Raw genomic sequence first — 23,471 nt, 5'->3', positions numbered from 1 at the left:
CAGTGCCGCAGACGGAGGATTAACCCACTGTGCCACAGAGCTGGCCCCTCAAACTGATATTAAAAAAAAAAAAAATCCACTAAATAACCTGGAAAAGTCAAGCCACAAGAAACCACAGCTCAGAAGTAAACTTGTCCATCAAAAGCAATAATAACCATGTTTTCCCTTAGAATAAAAATGAAAAAACCCTCCAATTTCCAGTGATGAAATATTTACAAAATTTTCTTCAATGTAAATTCTGTTGTCAATACTCAAAAAGAGGAGATCAAATTGGGGAAGAGGTGGGTGAAGTTTTTATTAGTTTGATTTATTAATACAATTTTTTTAAAAAAGAATGCCATTACTGACAACGACATTAGTTAAAAATAGTGCCCATTAAACAAACAAAATACAGTAAAATTATTTGCAAGCATTAAATTAGGAGTTTTTTATAAACCAGTCTTTGGTAAATATTTTGTGTTGTCAATACAGAAGATCTGCACAGAAAAAAAAGGAAGGTCTTTGTTTAAGAATACTCCTGTGGGGCTGGTGTTGTGGTGCAGCCATCTGCCCCCCAACATGGGCACCGGTTCATGTCCCAGCTTCTCCTCTTCTGACCTGGCTCACTGCTAATGCACCTGGGAAAGCAGCGGAGAATGGCCCAAGTCCTTGGGGCCCCTATACCCATGTGGGAGACCTGGATGATACTCCTGGCTTGTGGCTTAAGCCTGACCCAGCCCCGGCCATTGTAGCCATTTGAGGAGTGAACCAGCATCTCTCTCTCTCTCTCTCTCTCTCTCTCTCTCTCTCTCTCTCTGTTTCTTTAACTCTGCCTTTCAAGTAAAATAAATCTTAAAAAAAAAAAAAAGAATATTCCTCTAAAATTGATTGATTCAAGTCAGTTTTCCTGCAGGTTTCAGAGGTCTCTAAATGATCTGCATTGCTTAGAAAGTGGGGTGTGAGGGGAGATGATAGAATATTGATAGAAAAACCTGTCACCCTGTTCCTTCCTTAACCTTCTTTATGAGAAGGGGGGAGGGGCTTCTTTAGTCAGATTACTCTGCCATAATTAAAATAAAAGTGAAACCCTATTCTGAAATTGGCAGATGTATTACCAAGCACATGAAACTGCACTGCCTATCAGTAATAAACATTTGAGGACAACATTTAGATATATACATGTTAGCAACTATCTGGCCAATGTGATGGAACACTATCCTGGATCAACAGGAAGTATTTCTCCAAGGAGCGCCATGTGCCTTTAAACACCTGCTACTCATCACCACCATATCCCTGGAAGGAAAGTTGGTGCAGGTAACTATTAGCTTCCACTCCCAAATGGAAAGAAGACAGAAGCTCCGATTAGTTCGACATGAATCCACTAAACCAGAAGTCAAACCAGGGTCAAGGACAGAGCCAAGTGCCTGGCCAATGATCTGGTCATGCTTTCTTGCATCAGTGTTAACATAAGTACTCAGAGGAAGAACATGCCATCTGTGAGGATGCTGGACTGTCTGGGAAGGAATGTTCTCAACAGAGCAAAGCCCCTCATAGATGAAGTCCACTCACATTAACCTCGTCATTTCCATAAGACCATAACTAACATGGGGGCAAGTCTTCTCAAACAGTTACTGTTATGAAAAATTTTATCAGGCGAAAGATACTGTATTTCTCATCTTTTATTCTAAATGTGATTGCAGAAACAACTTTATAAGAATTAATGATAAAGAGGAGATCACTTTTGATGTCCCTCTTATGACAAGCTTAATTTTCATGATGAAGACTGGAAGGCTGCATTATGAGACTAGCACTCACACCCTGACAGGCAAGTGCTTCACTACAGATCTGGACACATTCTGTGTAGACTGAGCAGGGCACCAAGTTCAGACATATCAACTCTAACACTTGAGTGGGCTGTCACACAGTGTCCTCATGATCATCTAATCTTCTCACCCTACGCCCACAAAAAAAAAAAAAAAAAAAAAAAAAAAAAAAAAAAAACCAATGTAACAAATAACCAGCCTTCAGAAATGCAGACACGGCAGCTCCTTTAAGACAAACTCACTTGCATAATGTACAAAGCCAGTGAAGTTTTCCCATGTAATAGCACAGCAGCTGTTCTCAAATTGTGCTCCCCAAACCACCCGAATCAGTCAGAAATGCAAAGCCCTGGGCCTCACCTCCAGTTAACTGAATCGGATGCTCTGGAGCCAGGGCCCAGTGATCTGCATTTAACAAGCCCCTACTGGGGGGTGTGATCCACACCCTGCTCTGCAGGAAGAGCAGGCAATGCTGGCAGCCATTAGCTTGACAGGGAAAGTGCACTGACCCGGATTCCCCATTCTCGCCTCTTACCTCCCGAGGTTCTGCCCGAGGTTCTGCCCGAGGTTCTGCCCGAGGTTCTGCTGATGGCCTCGCCCTTGCTTCATTGTAACCCTGCGGGGGATGTGCCGCTTGGGTAGGGCTGACGTTCTGCTGCTCTGCTGGGTCAGGCTTTCGAAAGCTTGGAATCCTGTTCAGAGTATCTTTCAGTTGTTTATATTCCGCAACTTGGGTCTGCACGCAAATTGTACAATGTGAGGAGGGATGAAAGACATCACCGATAAACAGACACAGGGGTTCCCTGGAAGGCCAAAGGCACGGTACGGAAACAGAGGTTAGGCAAATATGCAGATGGTTTCCATGCAGCAGCCATTCCTCCTCAGACATGCCGAACCATTGCTGAGCACATGCAGGTTAGATTTAGAGTTAAAGGAAACAGAAAACATATCTAAAACAGACTGTTAGTTTCCCACGCTATGGCAGAAAACGAAGTCAGACCTTTTGCACATAGTTTTCTATTATAAATATCATTATTAAAAGACAGTTGTGGAGGTCAGCACTACAGTGCTGGTATCCCATATGGGCGCTGGTTCCTGTCCCTGCAGCTCCACTTCCGATATCCAGCCCCCTGCTAATGGCCTGGGGAAGCAGCAAAAGACAGCCCAAGTGCTTGGCCTCCTGCACTCTGGTGGGAGATCTAGAAGAAGCTCCTGGTCCTGGCTTCAGCCTGGCCCAGCTCTGCCCTTGTGGCCATTTGGGAAGTGAACCAGAGGATGGAAGCTCTCTCTCTTCTCTGTCCCTCCTTCTCTCTCTGTAACTCTGCCTTTCAAATAAATCAGTAAATCTTAAAAAAAAAAAAAAAAAAAAAAAAAAAAAAAAAAAAACTAAGAAAGTTGTACAATCATTATTTTATCTCAATAAAAAAAATCTACTAAAAACCTCAACACACAATTATACAAATATTTAGATATTACCAGCAGGATTTGAGGGCCATTTTTCAGATGAAAGAAATCATGGGTTTAAAATAAATTAGGGGGTATGTGTATATGTGTGTATAAAATCACTCTCTATGGAGCTGGCACTGTGGTGTTAAGCTGCCACCTGTAATGCTGGCATCCCATAGGGGCACCAGTTCGAGTCCTGCTGCTCCATTTCCTATCCAGCTTCCTGCTAATGGCCTGAGAAATGCAGCCAAAGTGCCTGGGCTCCTGCCACCCAGGTTGAAGACATGGACGTAACTCCTGGATCCTGGCTTCAGTGTGGCCCAACCCTAGCCATTGCAGCCATTTGGGGAATGAACCAACAGACAATCTTTCTCTCTCCCTCTCTCTGTAACTGTGCCCTTTGAATAAATAAATCTTTAAAAAATATTACCCTCAGGCTACCTTTTTCCTCCCAGTTCACCTGTGCTCTAATAGTGTCCCCCACATTACAATGCTGATATCGTGCTGGGTGGGTATTTTTTGGGGGGGGTGGGGAGTGGGAAGCAGTGACATAGGCATGAAACCAGGCTGGATTTTTATTCTGCAATTTTGAATACCTTTTTCTTGTGACATGACAAAGGCACTAATACAGATAGAGGACTAAAATATTCTCATAAAGGTGTATTTGGGCATATACGTTGTAGGGTATGTACATATTTGTAATGTTTTTAATACAAGGAGCCAGAAAGGCACAGAAATCCATTACTTTAAGAAAGTCAATAGAAATTGTGTAAACATATATCTCACCATACATACACCGGCACTGCTACCCCGAAGAGAGAAATTCTGTAAACATACTTACATAAGCACATCCAAAGAACACTGAAATCTTTCTCTTAACAAGCTCCCCAGACAGGACCTCCTCCCTCACTGCGCCCGACACAGCCGGTGAGTGGGGCTGGAACCAGCCCTGACCAGCCCTGCACCCCGCCACACTGCTCTTCCACCTCAATGAAGAGACACAATTCTGCATCTAATTTACACAAAGGTGAAGAAGTCTGCTTGCTGAACCTATCTCAGGAGAGTGTCTTTTTATAATTTGTAAAAGGTCCTTATCTCAGGAATCTATCAAAACACGTGCAAAACAACTGTGTAGGTCACAGGAAAAAAACTGACATCCACATAGTCACACTTGGAATACTTTCCAGGCACGATGCAGAAACACACAAAACGCAACCCTACTCTTCCTTCTTTCTTCTCCTTCTCAGTCTATCATCTGTGCAGGCAGTCCTGATGTAGTTCTCTGACATCAGTATGCATGCAGGACCAGGTTTAAGATGTAGTTCCTGGGCAAGGTCTGGAGCGAGGCCCAGGGGACTGTGATGGGGGGCTCTCAGACCTGATTCCTGAGGAGCTGACGTGACTTTCAAGTCCAGGAGTACCTGAGCTTCAAACTTAGTTCTAGTCCCTGTTGTGGGGTGAGTTACTTGACATCTCTCTTCATCTCAATTTATTTAGTTATAAAAGGGCACAATGTTATAAAACTCACAAGATCGTGAAGATCCCATAAAATCCTCAGCCACATTTAAAAATCAGGCTGCCAAGCCAGAATCTCCTGAGATGATTTGCATGCAGGTGTCTGAAATAGCATTTGTTCCCCAAGGAGACTTGAGGAAGTTTAAAACAGTGTTTAGGACAGAATGTGGTGTTCTCCCAAAATCCATATCCCGCAATCCTAACCCCCAGCCAGTGTGACAGTGTCGGGGCTGGGGCTTCTAGGAAGTCACTACCTCACGAGGGGACAGCCCTCATGAATGGGATTAGAGGGAGCTCTCCCAGGCTCTCTGTGCTACGAGGGGACACAAGGACAAGTCAGCAGCCTGCAAACGGTAAGAGGGCCTTCATCAGACTGACTGTGCTAGAACTTCCAACTGCCAGAACAATGAGAAATAAACTGTTGTTTAGGGGGTGAGTGTTCGGAGATGCCATGTGGAACTCCTGCATCCCAGGTCAGGAGCCTGGGTTCAAGCCTTGGCTCCTAATTCCAGCGTCCTGCTTATGCACACTCTAGGAGGCAGCAGGTTGTGCCTTGAGTACTTGGATAACCTTCCATCCAAGTAGAAGACCTGGATTAGTTCCTGGCCCCTGGTTTCAGTCTTGCCAAGCCCTGGCCATTATAGGCATTTGGGGGAGTTTCCCAGTGGATGGGAATTCCCTATCTCTCCCTTTGTCTCTGCCTTTCAAATAAATAACCAAACCTTAAAAAATAATACAAAAGAGAGTTCTGTAGATTATTAGCCACCTGGCTTATGGTATTTTGTAATAGCAGCTGAAACTGAAAGACATGGCTCTAATTAAGTCAGGTACCTAATTCTGGTATAACTATTAAAAAAAAAGGCAGAACAAACATTAAGGACCCTGCCAAAAAAGACATACAATGAAAAATAAAACTACACACAGGTTATGTAAAAAAAAATATTTTTACAGCAAACCTCCATCAGCAATACTGTCTGCCCAAGTGCTTACCAGGGAATTTGGTTTTTGTTGCATTATTTTACTTATATTTTTATAGATTTTCAAGCTGTCATTTAGTCTAATATTTTTAGCCACTATAGCTGAGTATTCAAATCCTTTTGTCACACTGTAAAGCATGAAGCATAGCCTTAAATAAAATAACATGACAAAACCTAATAAAGTTTGAAATTAAATAACCTCCTCTAAGGTTAATTTAATTTATATACAAGAGAAAGAAAAAGCTACCCCAAAGCTGCAGTTTAGTAGGGAGATACACATGAATGACTCTTTTAGAAAGAGGTCCCAGAAACACAGAAGCTACAGCCTCCAAAAAGGGTCAGGAATGAATAGACTTTTGCCCTTAATAATTTTTAAGAGACAAAAAAATAATAACCTGGTCTCTTGGGGAACACAGACAGTGTGTTTCCCTTTGCCCTTTTCTCACAGTCCCTCCAAAAACAGAAGTGAGGACCTGGTTGTGCAGTGACTGAGCCAGCCATTCCTGTCTCTCTGCTTCTGCTAGAAGCTGTAAAGCACTCAGTATGCTATCGATTCATTCAGCTCTCCACACTTGCATACACTCACTCAGTCCTTCAGTAAATATGTACCGAGGGCCTGCCTTGTGCCAGGGGCTGTTCCAGGCTATGAACAAATGAAGATCACAACTCTTCTTTTTCCTTCTCTATTGATTTATCTTCTATTCTGTAATTTGAGCAGCAGCACAGAAGCCTAGTCTTAACAGCAGTGTGTGTAGGTGGGATGCTGGCTGTGTGGCTAAAGGGATTCAAGAAAAAGTCTGATAGTAATTTCGGTGGGTACCTAGCATCAAAAATCCTATAGATGCCACACCAAGAGTTCACACTTATCAGATAGCTACAAAAGACCATATATGTGGAGGCAATTTCTACTATTTAAGCAAGTATTAGACCATCACTTATAGGAACTGGGATGGGGTAGAAACAGCCGTATGCACCAAAGAACCAGTGAAAGTTTACTGACTAGTCTCTTGATTGAATTTTAAAAGCATGCATAGTCCTTGGATTAGGAGAGCTCTGTCGAAAGTGATTCACTGAAGACTGGCTTGTGAGAGACTACATGCATAAAGGAATTCAGAAATGTTAAGCAGACTTTTAAAAGAACCAGCAGAGGCTGCTACCCTTCTAACCTGTGCAGCAGCTAGTGCACTCTTGTGGTCTTCCAAAGTCACTACAAGTTGTTCATGTTCGGAGAGTAAATTCTTATGCTGTTGCTACATAAAAAAGAATTTTACATGTTGAGCTTTAACATTATAAAGCAAATTCTCCCTTGGTAAATGACAACCTGAATGATACTTTGATACTTGCTTGTTTGTTGTTGTAGTTAACATTTATTTGACTTAAAAATCATTCTAGAAAGAAGACAGATTCAGGTGATACTCCCAAATCTAAAATGTGCTACCCAGATAAATCATAACCATTACAATGAAATAAAACCAAAGGAATTAAATCTTTTATTACCAAGATACCTTTGTAAATACAAAGTTTTTAAAAATGCATCCACCTAGCAATGAAAATTGCAGTTAATGAAAGCATTTAGATTTTCAGATCACCTTTTAGTTGACAATGCCAAACTGATAAAGGGAACAGGTACACTCCAGTTGATGCGAAGCTCACAATAATAACCAGGATTGGCAGAGCAGGTCAGTCAGGGAGTGACCTCTCAAGTCATCCCACACAGCAAAGCGAGCAAAAACTCTCAGAGGTCAAATGCCTGGCTGTATTTTACCTTGACATCCTGAAGCTGTGTGTGTATGTCCTGGTGTGCTTTCCTCAGCTGTCTATTCTCTTCTCTCAAATTGTACACCGTTTCTATTTTAGAAAAAGAAAAATCACACAGAAAGGCTTCAGGGTTTTAGATCCAGTTATTTTCACATATTAAGACTCCAATAATTTAATTGCAGGCTTTTTAATCCTGACAGTGTAATATTCCATATCATATTGGGAGAAGGAATGGATTCAGTTGGACATCTCAATACAAGCTAGTTCAATCATTTAAATACTTTTAAATAAGCTATTCATTTCTGACAAAAGGTAAGGACATCTTAATTACTCAGGAGTTAAAAATGAAATACTTCTGTTAATAAGCAAGTCCATATGAATAAGACATAATAGCCAGAGTGGTTTCAATATTACCTCTCCACAAGTTAAAAAGAGTTATTAGAAAATACAGACCATTTTTCTCACAGAACGAATAATTTTCATAGCCCCCAGAAGGTATTTCATTCACAAAGGCAACTTAAGAAATAAGAGACAGAGAGAAGCCCAACTTATCTGTTGAAAAATTCCAATTAATTTTTTCTTTCTCCTACCATTAAGTTCCTGACTGGTCCTAAGTCTACTTTCAGGGCTACAATGTGAGACTGTTGCAGTCACTGTGACGTTTTAAAATTTCCCCTCCAGAGCCCTACTAATCAGAGAGATTCTTCCACTTAAAGATTCCCAAATCACCTCCTACCATCTTAGTAATTTTCCCACATTCCCTGTATCTGGACATTGGATATTTTGAACTGGTGGCTGTTGGGCTAAATGTAACCCATACCTTTTTTTTTTTTTTTGCCATTGCAGTGTTGGACTAAACAGAGTCCATATTTGAATGGTTGTCATCATTTACACAATTTGCATCAATCAAATTTGGCAACAATAGGTCAATTTGCATGCAACAACATTCAGAGCTGAGTGGTGACAAAATAACCATGTCATTCATTTTGCAATGCAGATACTTCTGAGAATGAACAGGGGTGCTTTTGATACTCTTCCTGGGACAACAGGCATAAACCTGAACTAATAAGCAGGGAAAACTGTCCCTAAACAGCATCAATCCCCTGCAGGACAACAGCCTAACTCTCCAGGTTACACCCAGTGCTGAAGGAAATGGGTCAGTCACCATTTCTCATCATATCTTCTGGGCATATTTTCACAGTCCCTGTCTGATCCTTGGACACTGGCTTGGTGAGTGGGTTTGGGAGAGAGATCAGGAACAATGTGGCAATGTGGCCAGTGCCTAGGCTGTCCACCTCCAGGTAACAATGGTTTCTCTCAAAGGTTAGAACATGACCCCAGTGGCAATCCAAGAGGACCTTACATGTCATTGCTGGATGGGGCTGCATCTAACACACACACAGATGCACTTGGAATTACACACACATTGCTAGTGTTTAAAGCAATTTCAGATAATAAACCTAAAGTCAGTGGCACCTGTGCCTTTGCTGCCTTACCTCAAGCCAAGTAACTTAACTTCAGCAGGTTTCAATTTCTTCATCTGTTAAATGAGGCTAAACACAATGCCTACCTTACAAGGTGTTAATTATTAAAGAATTAAAAAAACAATCCACATGAAGAGTTTCACTTGGTACTGACACGTGATCAACAACTGTTCAGTGTCAGCTATTCTAGCGATGATGATCGGGAGTAATTATCTAAGTCTACATCTGTCCTGCATGCTCACCAGGAGTTCTAAATTCTCTCCTTGCATCACATGAAACAACCAAGGACCACGGGACTTCACACCTTGGTTAGCCACTGCTGAGCTGCGTCAACCACAAAACGCTCTCACTTAGTGTTGAAAGCATCTTTCAAGGATCATAATCCACAGTGCTGATGTGGAACTTGCTTACAAAGTGTCAAAGGCACCACCTATATGCTGCTGTTTCAGAAGCCTTTGAGTGCCTTCTTCTAATGTGCTTTTCTTGCTCTCTCCTACAGTATTTTCTGGTGACAAGGGCCCTGTGATCTTCTTTTGAACCGGGTGCTAGTAAGTTCAGACTGGGTTCTAGGGCTTGAACTATGTATGTCCTCTTAATTTTCCATTGTTCTGTTTTCTTCTATGTATAATTTGTTAAAATTTTACTATACATGAACTTTTTTAAAAAAAGAGAACTAGGCTAATCCTCCGCCTTGCGGCGCTGGCACACTGGGTTCTAGTCCCAGTCGGGGCGCCGGATTCTGTCCCGGTTGCCCCTCTTCCAGGCCAGCTCTCTGCTGTGGCCAGGGAATGCAGTGGAGGATGGCCCAAGTCATTGGGCCCTGCACCCCATGGGAGACCAGGATAAGTACCTGGCTCCTGCCATCGGATCAGCGTGGTGCGCCGGCTGCAGCGCGCCGGCTGCGGCAGCCAATGGAGGGTGAACCAACGGCAAAGGAAGACCTTTCTCTCTGTCTCTCTCTCTCACTGTCCACTCTGCCTGTCAAAAAAAAAAAAAAAAAAAAAAAAAAAAAAGAACTAGAGCAGATAAAAGAAAACATGCCATTAGGGGATATTGCTAAAACACATAAAATTCTTAAAGTATGACAAATACAAATCCAGCACCTAGAAAACTGTATTTCTTATTCCTTCATAAGTCAACTTGTTATCACTATAACTGAATGTGTTTACTCAGCTTGGCTAATACTGAATGGCACAGGCAGTAAGCCAAAGGGCGTGTTCCTCTCCAGACACAGGTGTAGCTCTCCAGGCATGGCCAGCACTGTCCGACCCTGGAGGCCCTTGTTTCAGGCAGACTTTGAGGATTTCTGATGTTCAGTCTGTCTTCCATTCTCTGTTTTGTGATCCCCAACAACCGCTCACCACCTGCCAGACCACCAACAAGCCATAGACTCTGCAGGGCCACATTTTTAGGGTATCATCTACTGACACATGGCCCAGCTCTACCTAGACCACCTTCACCAACTGCAATACTGCCTGGGTTACAGCTTAACTCTGACCCATCACCCAGCTTCCCTTCATGATGGCTCCTTATGCAAACACAGTTCGTTACCATAACAAGCCAACTGTTTGCCACAGGACAATTAACCAGGCTTCATTTGGGTTGCACCATCATTTCTGCAAACACCAAGTATGTTTTATAACCATTCTCATAGTTCAAACTTATTTAGCATTTATGTATTTGCTTAGAGACTGCCCTGGCTTCCAGAACTGAAAAAAAACTAAGAGAAGAGATACATTTTTGTTCCCTACTGCTATGAAAATGCCTGACATTGACGTTGTTGGTAGCTAATGTACCCTGTGCCAGGAACTATTCTAGATGCTCTGCATAAATCATTTAATTCTCACACTACCTGATGAGGTGCCACTTTACACGATTATTTCCGTTTTCCAGAGCAGGATGATGAAGCACATGGTGAGTACGCAACTTGCCCAGGGCCACGCAGCAAGTAACTGAAGAAGTCAAGATTTGCCTGGGCAGTCTGCATGTAGGCCCTGAGCTCTCTGCAGCTATAGGCAGCAATCAACGGGAAGTCACTCTGCCCTGTTGGGGATTTTTAGAAATATGTGGAGCAATTTTTGAGTTGGGTCAAAGATGTTAAATGTCTGGCTATGTACACAGAAGAATTACCTTGCTGCACACGGCCATGTGCCCCACTAAGACATAATAGAATACACTAAGTATTCTATTCTGCTTCTCTGAACAAACCCAAAGAGACAAGGGTCAGTGTGAAATGTTACCAAGAAGCAACTGGCTGGTAAAAGGCCACAGGATAAATGTCAAAGACCAGACAAAAACCAAGTCTGTTGTTCCAGTGAAACATTAGCAGGAATGCTTATGTATACTTGACTTCCAAATACCTTTCAGCTTAGACAGCTCTTGCTCTTTTTCTTGCTGAAGCTGCAGGTATTTCTGCTTGTGCTCATTAAACGTCCTACTGAAGTCTTCCCCTTGCTTGCGATGCTCCTCTTCCAGGTCGCTGTGCTGCTGCTTCAGCTCCTCGTGTTGGCTCTGCAAAGGGAAGCACTTGAGCAGAGATGCACACTCTCTGGATTACAGCAGAGCCTGTTTCTGGAGGCTCCACCTCACCCCAGTTAGAATGGCTCTCGTACCGAAATCAACAAGCAATAAATGCTGGTGAAGAAGTGGGGAAAAAGGCACTCTCACCCACTGTTGGTTGCAGCCATTGTGGAAGACAGTATGGCAATACTTCAGAAAGCTGAAAACAGATCTACCATATGACCCAGCAATCTCACTCCTGGGAATTTACCCAAGGGAAATGAAATCAGCATATAAAAGTGTTATCTGTACTCCCATGTTTATTTCAGCTTCACTCACAACAGCTAAAATGTGGAGTCAACCCAGACGTCCATCAACTGATGACTGGATAAAGAAATTATGGTATATAGATGCCATACTCAGCCATAAAGAAGAATGAAATCCTGTCTTGTGCAACAAAATCAATAAAACAAAACTGATACAACTGGAAACCATTTAATTTAGCAAAATAAGCCAGTCCCAAAAAGACAAATACTGTATGTTTTCCCTGATCTGTAGCAATAATAGAGTATTAAATATGTAATGTAATAGGAATGAAATTGACATCTTGATCTTCGATGATTGTTTACAGCTCTGTAAACTTTTTTTTTTTCTTACTATTCATTGAACTCTTAGTGTAGGGTTAATCTTGTGGGTATAAAGTAAACTGAAAATAAAAATTAAGTAAGGGAATTAATTAAGAAAGGGAAGAGGAGAAGGAGGAGGGGGAAGAGTATGAGTGTGGGCAGGAGGGAGGGTAGGGTGGGAAGTATTACGATGTTCCTAAATCTGTATATTTGAAATACATGAAATTTGTATACCTTAAATAAATTTGTTAAAAAAAAAAGTCTACTTCTTAGGAGCACAGCCTCTCTCTTCCAAGAAAAATAAAGAGAAATGAAGAACTAGGCTATGTTTTTCTCAAGTTACTTTTAATTTGTGTTGCTCCCTTCCATTTCCTCTTTATTTCAAATGAATAGTTTGGGATCATGGCCAAAAAATAAATCTCCCCTCAATTTTTTTCCATCAACGTAAACAACAAGAAGTTTCCATGGGAGATAGAAAAGGGAAGGGTCTGGGGAGATTCCCAGGGACCCAAATTACCATGGAAACAAGGTAAAGCTAATTGGTAAAATCATCCCTCCACAGATTTTCCAGGTTTCCTCTTCCAAGTCACACTTTCCCAGCAACATACAATGGCCCTGTGATATCTGAGGGGGATGGGTTCCAGGACCCATCTTGGATATCAAAATCTACAACTGTGCAAATCTCTCATGTAAAATGGGTATATTATTTGCACATAACTTTTAATCATATTTGAATTCACCACAAGAGTACTTATAACATCAGACAATATAACATTCTACATAATAGTTGTTATACTATATTGTTTAAGAATTAATGGCAAGAAAAAGCCTGTAAATAGTGCAATTTTTCCCAATATTCTCTTTTTTAAAAAAGATTTACTTATTTATTTGAAAGGCAGAGTAAGAGAGATAGAGAGACAGAGACAGAGACAGAGAGAGATTAGAGAGATCTTCCACCTGCTGGTTATTTCCCAATGGCTACAATGGCCAAGATTGGGCTGAGCTGCAGCTAGGAGCTTCCTCCAGGTCTCCCATATGGGTGCAGGGACTCATGCATGTGGGCTGTCCTCCGCTGCTTTCCCAGGCACACTAGCAGGATGCCAAATCACAAGTGGAGCAGCCGAGACAGGAACCAGCACCCACATGGGATGCTGGCATTACAGGTGGCGGCATAACCCCTGTTGAATATTTTCATTTCAAGTTGGTTAAATGCATAGATGGAGAACCTGCAGATACAGAGGGCTGATCATATCTGATTTCTCTTCTTTGGTTTTCAGTCTTCCTAATAACAAGGTTTCAAAAAGAAAAGGCTGCTTCCCCTTTTGGGGAAATAGTACATTGATTGTTCATAGAAGTGATTCTTATTTACTCTATTTCTGCTTATAATCTCACACTGTAATCACAATCTACGGATACTCTATAGTCTCCAAACGTTCAATGGAAAGAAGGGTCTGCATTGCACTGTTGATAACAGGAAAGGTTCTGGTTTCAATAAAAAGCACATGCTCTACTGATGTGGGGGGAAGACAATGCCACCCAAAAGGCTGGGGGCTTGGCCTGCGGTGGAGACCACAGCATCATCTGCACACTGCACAGCACGGTCTGCTGCTCATCTCTTCCAATGGGACAGAAAACCTCCCTCTCCCTCTTTCGCTCTCGCTCTCTCTCTCTCATCTTCCTGACACACTATAATGAGTTTTCTCAAGGACCACGGAAGGAGAATCTTTAAATAATAAATTGTGTTCCTATAGTAGGTAAAAGGCCAGTTTTTAATAATAGCAACACAAGGGAAGTATTTTAATAGCTCCACAGTCTCCAGTCTGTCTAAGATAAAAGAAACTGTCTAAGGAAAGCTACTGTAAGAAATGAAACAAACAAAAATCTTTACAGGACAAAGACAAGAACAAAATTAAAAAGTAGGTGAGCAGAGAGCCTGATATGTAAGAAAATGTATAATGTATTAAATACATTCTTTGTAATCAGATGATAACTAGGGTGGAGCACTACATTTTTCGCCAAATGTGACTTTAGCACACCACGTTACAGAAAAAGTCAACTCTCTGTTTACTTTTTTAACTACTTTAAAGACCATTAATCATTCAAATATTAGTGAATTCTTTATTTTCCTCAGGGAGAACAACTTTACTCACTTTCAACATTTGATGCTGCACACTCAATGCACTGTATCTGCTGTTGGAATCTTGCTGTAAATCAAAATAAATGAACAAATAAATCAGTCAATACCAAGATGCCTAATCCAGTTCTCTTGATATACACAGCTTAAAGCTCTTAATAAAATTCTCTCCCTTGTAATTTATTTCTCTTATGTAAGCTCAAATGAACTCTATGCTTGATCCAGGATGTCTTAGGGCCATCCATTTAATAACAGAAGCAAACTTTGAGCATTCCCATAGGTTTGCTATATTTTCATGATGAAAACACAGAACATGGAATCCTAAAATGCTAGGTGGACAGGGTCCTGAGAGATAATTTAGTTTCAGTTCTCATCTACAGAAGAACTGAAGCCCAGCATGAGGAGGAACTTGTCCTGACTCAGTCACTGTATGTGACCAATCCCCTGCACTGGGTGCTCAAGGTCAAGGAGGCAAATCCAGCAGGAGCAGGCCTCACAAGTTTGGCAAGAGAGGGAAGAGAAGAGGTACTTTCCTGCCCTGAACTTCAGTGGGTAACAAATTCTACACACTTGACTTTACCTAATGAGACTGTTACAGAGTGAGAAGCTGAGAAGGAGTAAGGAGCAGCCCAAGGGCAACATTTCATAAGGCGGCAGAGCCAGGGCTGATATCTGAGCCTACATGGCTGAACTTCCCCTTCTGAGCTCCAGGTTCAGGCGTGGATCTTTAGGCCCCTGTAGGATGCTGGGGTGTCCCCACACCTGGACCACACACAAGTGCACAGGGCAGCCATACACAGACACCTGGAACGTGCCTGCCACCACGCTATGTGGCTCTATGTGACTCAGCACACTCGCTGCCTGACTCCACAGCCAGCACAAGTGCACTCGTGAACTCCTTCTCATATTTTCGCAACTTCTACAAGGAACTGCATCTTTTGCTTATCATTTGGGTTTACTACTTTGCTACATTAGTGTGTAAGGAAACGGTATCACAAACATGTACAATAGAGTGAAAAACAGACTTGGTCAAGGCCTTTAAAAGCAAGTAAGAGTTGAAAGTTGATAGCATCCCAGGCTATCCAAAGAACTGTTTTCTTGGTTTTAATACCCCAAGGTACCAGAACTTTACTCAACTAATGCTCTTGTATTTTCCTTAGGGCAAGAGTAGGTAATTCCTGCAGGTAATTTGGTCTTCTAAAATATTCTTAAACGCTAGACTCACTCACTCACTTGTTCAATCATTTCACAAATGTTCTTAACTGCAACTAGAAGCCAGGTCTTGTGTCAGAGGTTACACAGGCAAAGGTAAACCAAAATAAATACTATATTCTAAAGAAAAGCGAGAATACAAGTAAAAATGCATAAAAAATAAGATCTTTATGTTGAAACTACTCTCAATTTGTCACTATCATCAATAATGTGAGAAGGCAGGTTTTAAAAGAAACTTAAAACTAATAAGGCTTTCCTCTTAGAATATTTTGGTAGCAGAAAAAATGTATCTCAGTCCCACAATCCCAGTGGTCAACAGAGAAAAGATGTTGCCACTCTATTTCCCGCCCCTTCGTGTTTCATGAACACAAATCAAGGAACAAAACAGAACAAAACTTACCCTTCCTTTATTTAGGGTTTCTTGTGCTTCTAACTTGTAAACAAGAAAATCTAGGACAAATGGAGAAAGTATAGTGTGAGCTAATTCACTGTGACAATTTTACACATCTGAAAGGATAAAGGCAAACTTTACTTAAACTTGCAAAGATGTTTTGGCCTTAAAACTATCTACCTGGCAATTTTATATCTCTTTTTTGCCTCCCAATGCTTTAGAGAGAACTGAAATGAAATATAACATCCCTCTTTATCTTAAAGCTGTGAATCTTTGCATCAACAAACTCCGCACTATAACCAACTGATTAAAAGTGCACAGTCTGTGGGATGAAGGCGCATCTGACAGGTGATTTACAGCTCCCCACTAGATGGCACACTCAACTCCTTCAGGACCCACGAGGAGAAATCCAGCCGCCCAAGCCATCTGTAATGCTCTGAAAACTTTATTATCCACTAGATGGCTCTATAAAATCGCTCTGCATTTGAAGACAATGAAAATCCAAATCCTCCTGAAGCATTTCAGTGGTGCTAAAACTTGTGTTCTTCACACAGGCTCCATGCAAGGGACAATAATACACCCTGGCCAGCACAGCGTCCTCCCCTACTCTCCCTCCCGGACCCCACCAGGGCAGTCAGAGAAACACCAAACTTGAATTTCCAGATGTGTCACAAAACAGGAACAAATACAAATAAAACTGATAATGTCACCTCACAAACTATATGAGGTCAATGATTTGCAGAAAATTTCTGAGAAAAATCAATCCCACTGCCTAATATATGCACTAAATGTTACTTTTTCAAACTGAACCAGTAAGTCGTGCCAATAAAAGCTTTCATGAGAAAAGGACAGGTGCATAACTTAAAATATACCAGACAATGTGATCAGTCCATTATGCTATAAATGTGTGTCTGTGTGTGTCTGTGTGTATAAAGCTTGTTATATTCTGGTTTCAGTGCCACTGCTCTTTCTTCCACTCCTTTTTTCTGGATATCTGTGAACAAAAGTTCTAGGAATTAGTAATATACCTGTGTGATATTCAGATGAAAAGCTACGTATGATCTTTAAAGTTATATGTATAATATGTATAATATGTATATTATACATATATATAGTTCATATATGAACTACCTCAAGGTGGCACCAACTGAATCAAAGATTCTAACTCCAACCTTGAGCAGAAATTACTGTGCAGTGCCTAACCTATTGCCTGACACCTCATTCCCTCTCCAGCTGCAACATTGCCTTTGAGCTGATTTGAGAAGTATCTAGCAAAAAGTATAGTAAAGCAACTACATAAGACTTCAAAGAAGAATATGAGAAAACATGGAACACAAATAGCATTATTTCTTTACCTTCCTTGGCTTTCTTGTGTTCAAGTCTTTCCTTTTGCAATGATTTTTCTAATCTTGATCTGTGTTCATACACAACTGGAAAAAAAAGTTAAAATTTATATTTGACAAGTTAGGAATTCAAAGTAAGATTAACATCAATTTTCAAAACAGAAAAGAACACTGCAGGTCCTCTACTTTAATATGTAATTAAAATGAAAGCAAATGCATTAGAAGTTCCACATTCTGGGTAACGAAGACATGCAGAAGGGTATGACTGTCATGCGGCTGACTGTCCCACAGCCTGCCCTTTTGCTAATACTCTGAACTGAGTTTCTGCTTTCTCCAGCAGCTCCCGGTCCTTCTCCAGCCTGCTACATGCAACACTGTCTGAGGTTCAAGGTCTTTCTTGGGCAACTGTATCTACTCTCCTGACCTCAACCACCATCTGCACTGGAGTTACCCCCACATCTGCATTCCCAGTTCTTGCCTCCCTCTTGAGCAGTAAATGAGTGCTTCCATCCCGTAAGTACTGCAAAGTCAAGGTGATCTGCCTCTGAATTCAGGCTGCCTGGATGGTAAGGAAACCTCAGCTGCATGCCACCATGATGCAAGAAGACAAAGTGTAACCCCTGGCTCCCGCAGCAAGGTGAGAGAACACAGAGAAATGGAAGAAGGGGGACTGTCCAAAGAACCCATTAAAATGCCCATGAAATAATGAGCCAGGTCACCATCTGCTGTGGCCCATGGGAAACCATAGTGTTCCGATGTTCATCCTATGAGACCTCCCCTGCCTTTATCTCCCCTCCCCACTCATCCATATGGTGCCCTGTGAGTAGGGCAGGAAGAACAGAAGGGCTGGGGAGTCAGGGAGAAGCAGCCCTCTCGCATGGGCAGAGCAGGAGCTGGAGGCGAGGGAGAGGCCCTACCTCTGAATGAATAAAAGACCTATTATTACCCTGCACTGAGACCAGACATCCCAATTACTGAACTGAGACTGCTAACCAAGACAAGTCACTAAGAGTTTGAGGAAGTTTTCTTTTTGTTTTGTTTTGTCTTGTTTGTAATCTTAGAGAAGCCAAAGAAGTAACCAAGTCTGTCTCAGATTTAATACAGGAAAAGAGAACTCAGCTCCTCAGAGGGTCTGGGGCAGACAATGAGGGGAGAGGAGGAGTAAATAAATGAAATTTCTGATGTACTGTTTGAATACTGTTTATTCAGCATGATGATTACATATGATCTCATTCCCTGGGGAGCTAAGCCAAACCTGGACTCCATTCTTTTGCTGGTCACAAGCTTCCCATGGCTACATACAATTTAATCATCCATCACCAGTTGACCATGTAACAATATAAAGAGCAGTCAGCCCAACACTACCAGCTGTAGCCAAAGTCGTCATGGCACCAGCAACTCCCCTCCTCACCCCTGCTACAGTCCCTTGCTGCTGAAAGGATTTGCTGCCTCTGCCCCTGCACTTTCCTCGTCATCACAGCTGCCAGTTACCAGCTACTGTGGTCATTCTTCCAACATGGCCATCATCTCCTGAGTGCACCAAACCATCCCTCCCCAGGGCTCCATCTGCTATGATCATGGGCCCTAATTCTACTCAAACCTCTGCAATCATCTCTGTAACTCCTAGGATGCCTGTGATCACCCACACTTACATGGGCATTCCCCTGACGGGACGCCTATTCCAGGCAATCTCGGCCAGTCATTGTAATGACTCTTTCCCCCTTCCTTCCTTCCTACCAGAGCTCCTATTCTATTACCAGATGATCACTTCCCCCTGTACCATCATCATAAAAAGCTTCAATACAACTGCATATTTATTGAGCCCCTACTCTGTACCCAGAAAAAAGTAGGAAATTATACTAAAGGTTAATTGTAATTTATAATGCTCGGCTGTAATTCCGTAAGTCCCTTGGTCAATTCTAAAATTCTATTAAAAGCAAAAGATTTCTTGGATTGGAATCAACAATGTTATCCTGACTGATGTTTGCAGTAAGACAGGAAAAGCATAAAGATTAGCACTATGTGGGTAACAGGCATTTAGCTTCATGGTTAAGCATCTGCACCCACAGTATACCTGGGTTCAATATCCAACTCTAGCTCCTGACTCCATCATCCTGCCAAAGGAGACTCTAGGAGGCAGCAGTTGACAACTCAAGTAACTGAGTTCCTGCTACCTGCATGGAGACCTGGACTGTGTTCCCAGCTCCTAGCTCTTAGCCCTAGCTCTAGCACAGCCTCAACCGTTGCAGACATTTGGGGAGTGAACCAGTGAATCAAAGATCTGTTTCTCTGTCTCTGTTAAAGATGAACTCTATAGGGCTTTTCTAAATGAAGACTGTGCGCTCACAGTCTTTAATAGTTTCAGGCAGGTGGGGAGACATGAAGGGGAGAAAAATTACAGTACTATCTGATATAACAGAGGCAAGTACAGGAACACCTGCACTCTGCAGCTGGAAGGAAAAGCATTCTCTCAACACTAATCCACTGGCCAAAGTTCTCCAGGTTTGGGTAGAAGGTTACTGGAACATAAACATGCCAGTTAAAAGGGAATCTGATGCATTAACTGCACACATTATAGACTGGAAGTCAATAAGTATGTCCATTATTTAAGTAGAAGGGGCAAAGTAGTCAAGACCTTGCATTTCAGGAGCTGGAGCTACAGCAGCTGGTCTCAGAGTAGAGGGCTCCTGAAGGAGGAAGGTCCAGATGCAGAGAGAAATGATTCCAGCCTCACAGCACCCATAACCATCAGAAAACAGAAAACAGCAGCAAAGTCAAGAAGGCATACATGAGGCAGACTGCTCACTGCCTGTCACCCCTTTAATCAGAGTATAAGTATCAAGCATTATTCTGGAAGGTTAAGGATAGAAGGAGAAAGTTGAACTTCCAAATTACTGTCTTGTGAAATGTCTGCTTACTTAATGAAATACAGCAACTATCACTGTAAGTTACTATTGCCAACTCAGGGTTGTCAGGTAATGATTGGAGTTTAGGATGTAGAAAGCTCATGAGCGACACCTCATCTTCACCAAGAGTGGAGGGCCCACTGGACTGTGTGAACAGAGGGGGTTTGGAGACACGGGTGAGGAGTGCTGGGGGTGGGAAGGGCGGAGGTGGCAATCCATTCTTTTTCCTCTTCCCTAGCAATCAGTTGGGAAGATAATGTACCAACAGCTGGTCTGCAGCCCTCATTTATCAAATTGGACACTACAATGGTCTTCTCCAGCTGATTTACACATTCGACCCACAAACAGCAAGAAGTACTAGGAAACAGTTATAAACTTTCACACATAATCTGAATAAACTCTACGGCCTCCCAAATGCAAGCATGTTTGTGGATTATGGTCAAAATTCAAAGGTCGTGAGTTCATGAAGATTCCAAGGCATCACTAACAGCAGGCTCTAAGATAGAAGACTGTGTTTTTGCAGGTACAGAAGGAGAAGAGATGTGGTCAGCAGGAAGAGAGGCCCTCTGCAGAACCATGCGGTAATCACACCATTAATATTATCTTACTGCGATCTGCTCAGGCCCTTATGACAGTACAAGCTTCCAGTTCTCATGTAACATAACCCAAGATTTCAGAAATGGCCAGTGGGGTCAGGACGCCACTCACCGGGAAGGAAGCACAGGGAATAGAGCGGCAGGACTGGGGGCGCACTGGGGAAGGGCTGTTCTTCATCAGGCTCAGGAAAAGGAAAAAGGCAAACCAACCTGAAAGGTGCCTTACACTGGAAGCTGAGGACTCCACATTAAGTCAGGTCAAGTGAGAGTGGAAAAAACAAATGAAAACAAAAACCCTTAGCATTAAAAATCCCCCAAACAGGAGGAGAAAGAGGAAGGCAGTCATAGGATGGCTGAGAGCACAGACTTGATGCCTGGGGTTGAACCCCCAGTTCTGCTTATGGGATAAGCTCCTAAGCTTCTCTGCACCTCAGTTTCCTTTGTGGCATATGGAGGTAATAACAGAACCAATGTCTCTGGGTGACTGTCAGAATCCTATAATATACTATATGCAAGTGCTTCTGATTCCATCTTGTATGGCTAAACACTAAATTAAAATTTTTTTTCACCCACATGCTGTCTTAAAAGTGTCAAAGAGGGAATCAGAGGATCTTTCATGATTCCTTCCTATCCTACCACTAGAGCCTAATGTTAACAATAACAAAGTGCACACACACACACCCCCACATCCACATAGTCTTGAAAAGGCAATAATATTAGTCTTGGGTTTTTTCCCTTACAATAATTATTCTGAAATGCTTTTTAAATTATTAAATTATTTTATTAAATTATTTTTTAAACTAAAAAACAAAGGTCAGTAAAATGAAAGAGAAGCTTTGTGTGCCTGTGGTCTAGAAAACTTTTCTATTATACACACATACACCCTCAATTCTTTGGCTACGCATTCTCTAGGCTTTGTGATGGTAATTTATCTAGATAGGTTTACTCTTTAGCTTAGAAGGAGGATTGCTAATCAATCCTTGTCACCTATCTCTATTTTCCTGTTTAGACTCTGGAGTCAAGGGCATCAGTCACCAGAGACTAAGGCTGCTGCCAGAATATCTGCAACTAAAACCGTGGACTATGAATATCCTCACAGCACCCCGCAACCTTAAGGCAAAATAAGTATAAAAATAATAATTCAATCTTGTCACTCAAGATTTTAATGCAGAACAACACTGCAAACTGGAATGGGGTTTGAATCACAAGAACTCACCAAAAAAAGACAAAATTGAGTTAACACTCATCTCCTCCCTTGCTTCCTGAAAAGGACGTTAAAATTTTTCCATGCAGTCAACAATGGAAAGAGGATTTATTCCTCCTCAAAAGTACTCAGGGGATTTAAAATCCACCTGCTTCTTACCACAATCCTCCATTTTAACTCTGACTTCCATCAGAAAGTAACAAGAGAAATTAGCTATAAATATCCCCTTATGGACAAAATATACATCTATGCCATTTTAGGGCAAATTACTCCATTTAAAAATTAGAAATCAACACTTTTAAATTAGGCAGAAAACATCACTAAGTGTTTTAACACCTTAAGCCAAAAGAATGCAACATTTCTTTGGCAGAAGTAACAGCCCAAGAAATGTTACTTTGGTGCTGACTATAAGAGAATATTTTATATTTATAAATAAAGGAAGCTTGAACATTGCACATTTCAACTTGTAAAAACATTAAGATTTAGAAGTATCTTCATAATTTCAAATATGATTAAAAAAACTAAAATGAACAAACTTGTGCTTTTAATAATTCGAAAATTTTTAAGTAGGAAGCCAAGAGAAGGAACAAAAAAGGGAAAATAAGGGTCAGCCTTATGGCACAGCAGGTTAATCCACTGCAGGCAATGCCTGGGTCCCATGTAAAGCACCAGATGCCCCACTTCTGATCCAGCTCCCTGCTCAGGCACCTGGGAAGGCAGTGGATGATGTCCTAGGTGCTTGGGTCCCTGCCACCCATTTGGGAGACACAGATATAATCCCAGGATCTTGGCTTTGGCCTGGCCCAGGCCTGATCATTGCAGTCATTTGGGGAGCGTACTAGTGGATGGAAGAACTGTCTCTCTCTCATTCTCTCTCTCCCCCTCCCTCTTTCTCTCTCCCTCTCTGTCTCAGTCTCTCCCCCATCCCCATCACTCTGCCTTTCAAATAAATCTGTTTTTAAAAAGGAAAACAAATTGAAATCAATACAGTTCTCAGAACACATCACTTTGGAGGTTTTGTCTTGGTGTTTAGGTCTACTGTTGTCAATATTTATCAGGTTCTCTAAGAGCAGCTGCGGCTCTACTTCACACAAAAGGGTGGGGCTCCACCACTAGCATGCCCCCAACTGCCCAGCAAATACATTTTTCCAATTGTCTTTCTTACTTCTTTCACAATTTTACCTTGTAAGAAGTCTGAGAAAGAATACAGAAGATCTCCTTAGAAAATAACCCACATAAAACAATGAGAGAGAAAAGGAGGCCGACAATGATCACCATCTGCAGGCCCACACCATACCCCACGGCAGAGTTCTGCACCCACCTTCACAACTCCCCCAACCCTCTCGCAGATGCCTCCAGAGGCTTGGCCACCTTTTACTTCTCACTCGAGCCCGCGCCATATCTCCAATACAAGCTTTCCAGGCTGCCTAACGATTTAGAGCAGAACACAATCAGTGAATCTCTTCCAGCGTAGTCAAGGTCCAGCACTGGGGGCAAACCCTCGGAGGGTGTCCATCACACTCCTAGAGAAGCCTGCAGTCCATCCTGCCCCAGCCCTGCAGCTTCCTGGCCACTCCACGA

General features: G+C 42.0%; 1 protein-coding gene across 8 annotated transcripts in view; it reads right to left on the bottom strand.

Moving 5' to 3' along the window:
• The window catches only part of GOLIM4 (golgi integral membrane protein 4), an 88,312-nt gene that overhangs the window by 20,639 nt on the left and 44,202 nt on the right, over positions 1-23,471 (bottom strand). For 4 of the 8 annotated variants that reach the window (XM_017346894.4, XM_017346897.4, XM_008266447.5 and 1 more), the window contains exons 2-8: positions 17,197-17,271; positions 15,851-15,900; positions 14,255-14,308; positions 11,340-11,490; positions 7,503-7,585; positions 6,904-6,987; positions 2,335-2,535 (exon numbers count right to left, since the gene is read on the bottom strand). In XM_017346894.4, the coding sequence (XP_017202383.4) occupies positions 2,335-2,535; positions 6,904-6,987; positions 7,503-7,585; positions 11,340-11,490; positions 14,255-14,308; positions 15,851-15,900; positions 17,197-17,271 (698 nt within the window). The remainder of the gene's footprint in view (positions 1-2,334; positions 2,536-6,903; positions 6,988-7,502; positions 7,586-11,339; positions 11,491-14,254; positions 14,309-15,850; positions 15,901-17,196; positions 17,272-23,471) is intronic. The other 4 variants (XM_017346895.4, XM_070073191.2, XM_017346896.4 and 1 more) reach the window with 2 other exon arrangements.

This window comes from Oryctolagus cuniculus, chromosome 4 (assembly GCF_051225735.1).
Source record: "Oryctolagus cuniculus isolate XC-2025 breed Fujian yellow rabbit chromosome 4, ASM5122573v1, whole genome shotgun sequence".
Lineage (NCBI taxonomy): Eukaryota > Metazoa > Chordata > Mammalia > Lagomorpha > Leporidae > Oryctolagus > Oryctolagus cuniculus.
Note: the sequence above shows the minus strand (reverse complement) of the source record. Positions and strands in the feature narration are given on the sequence as shown.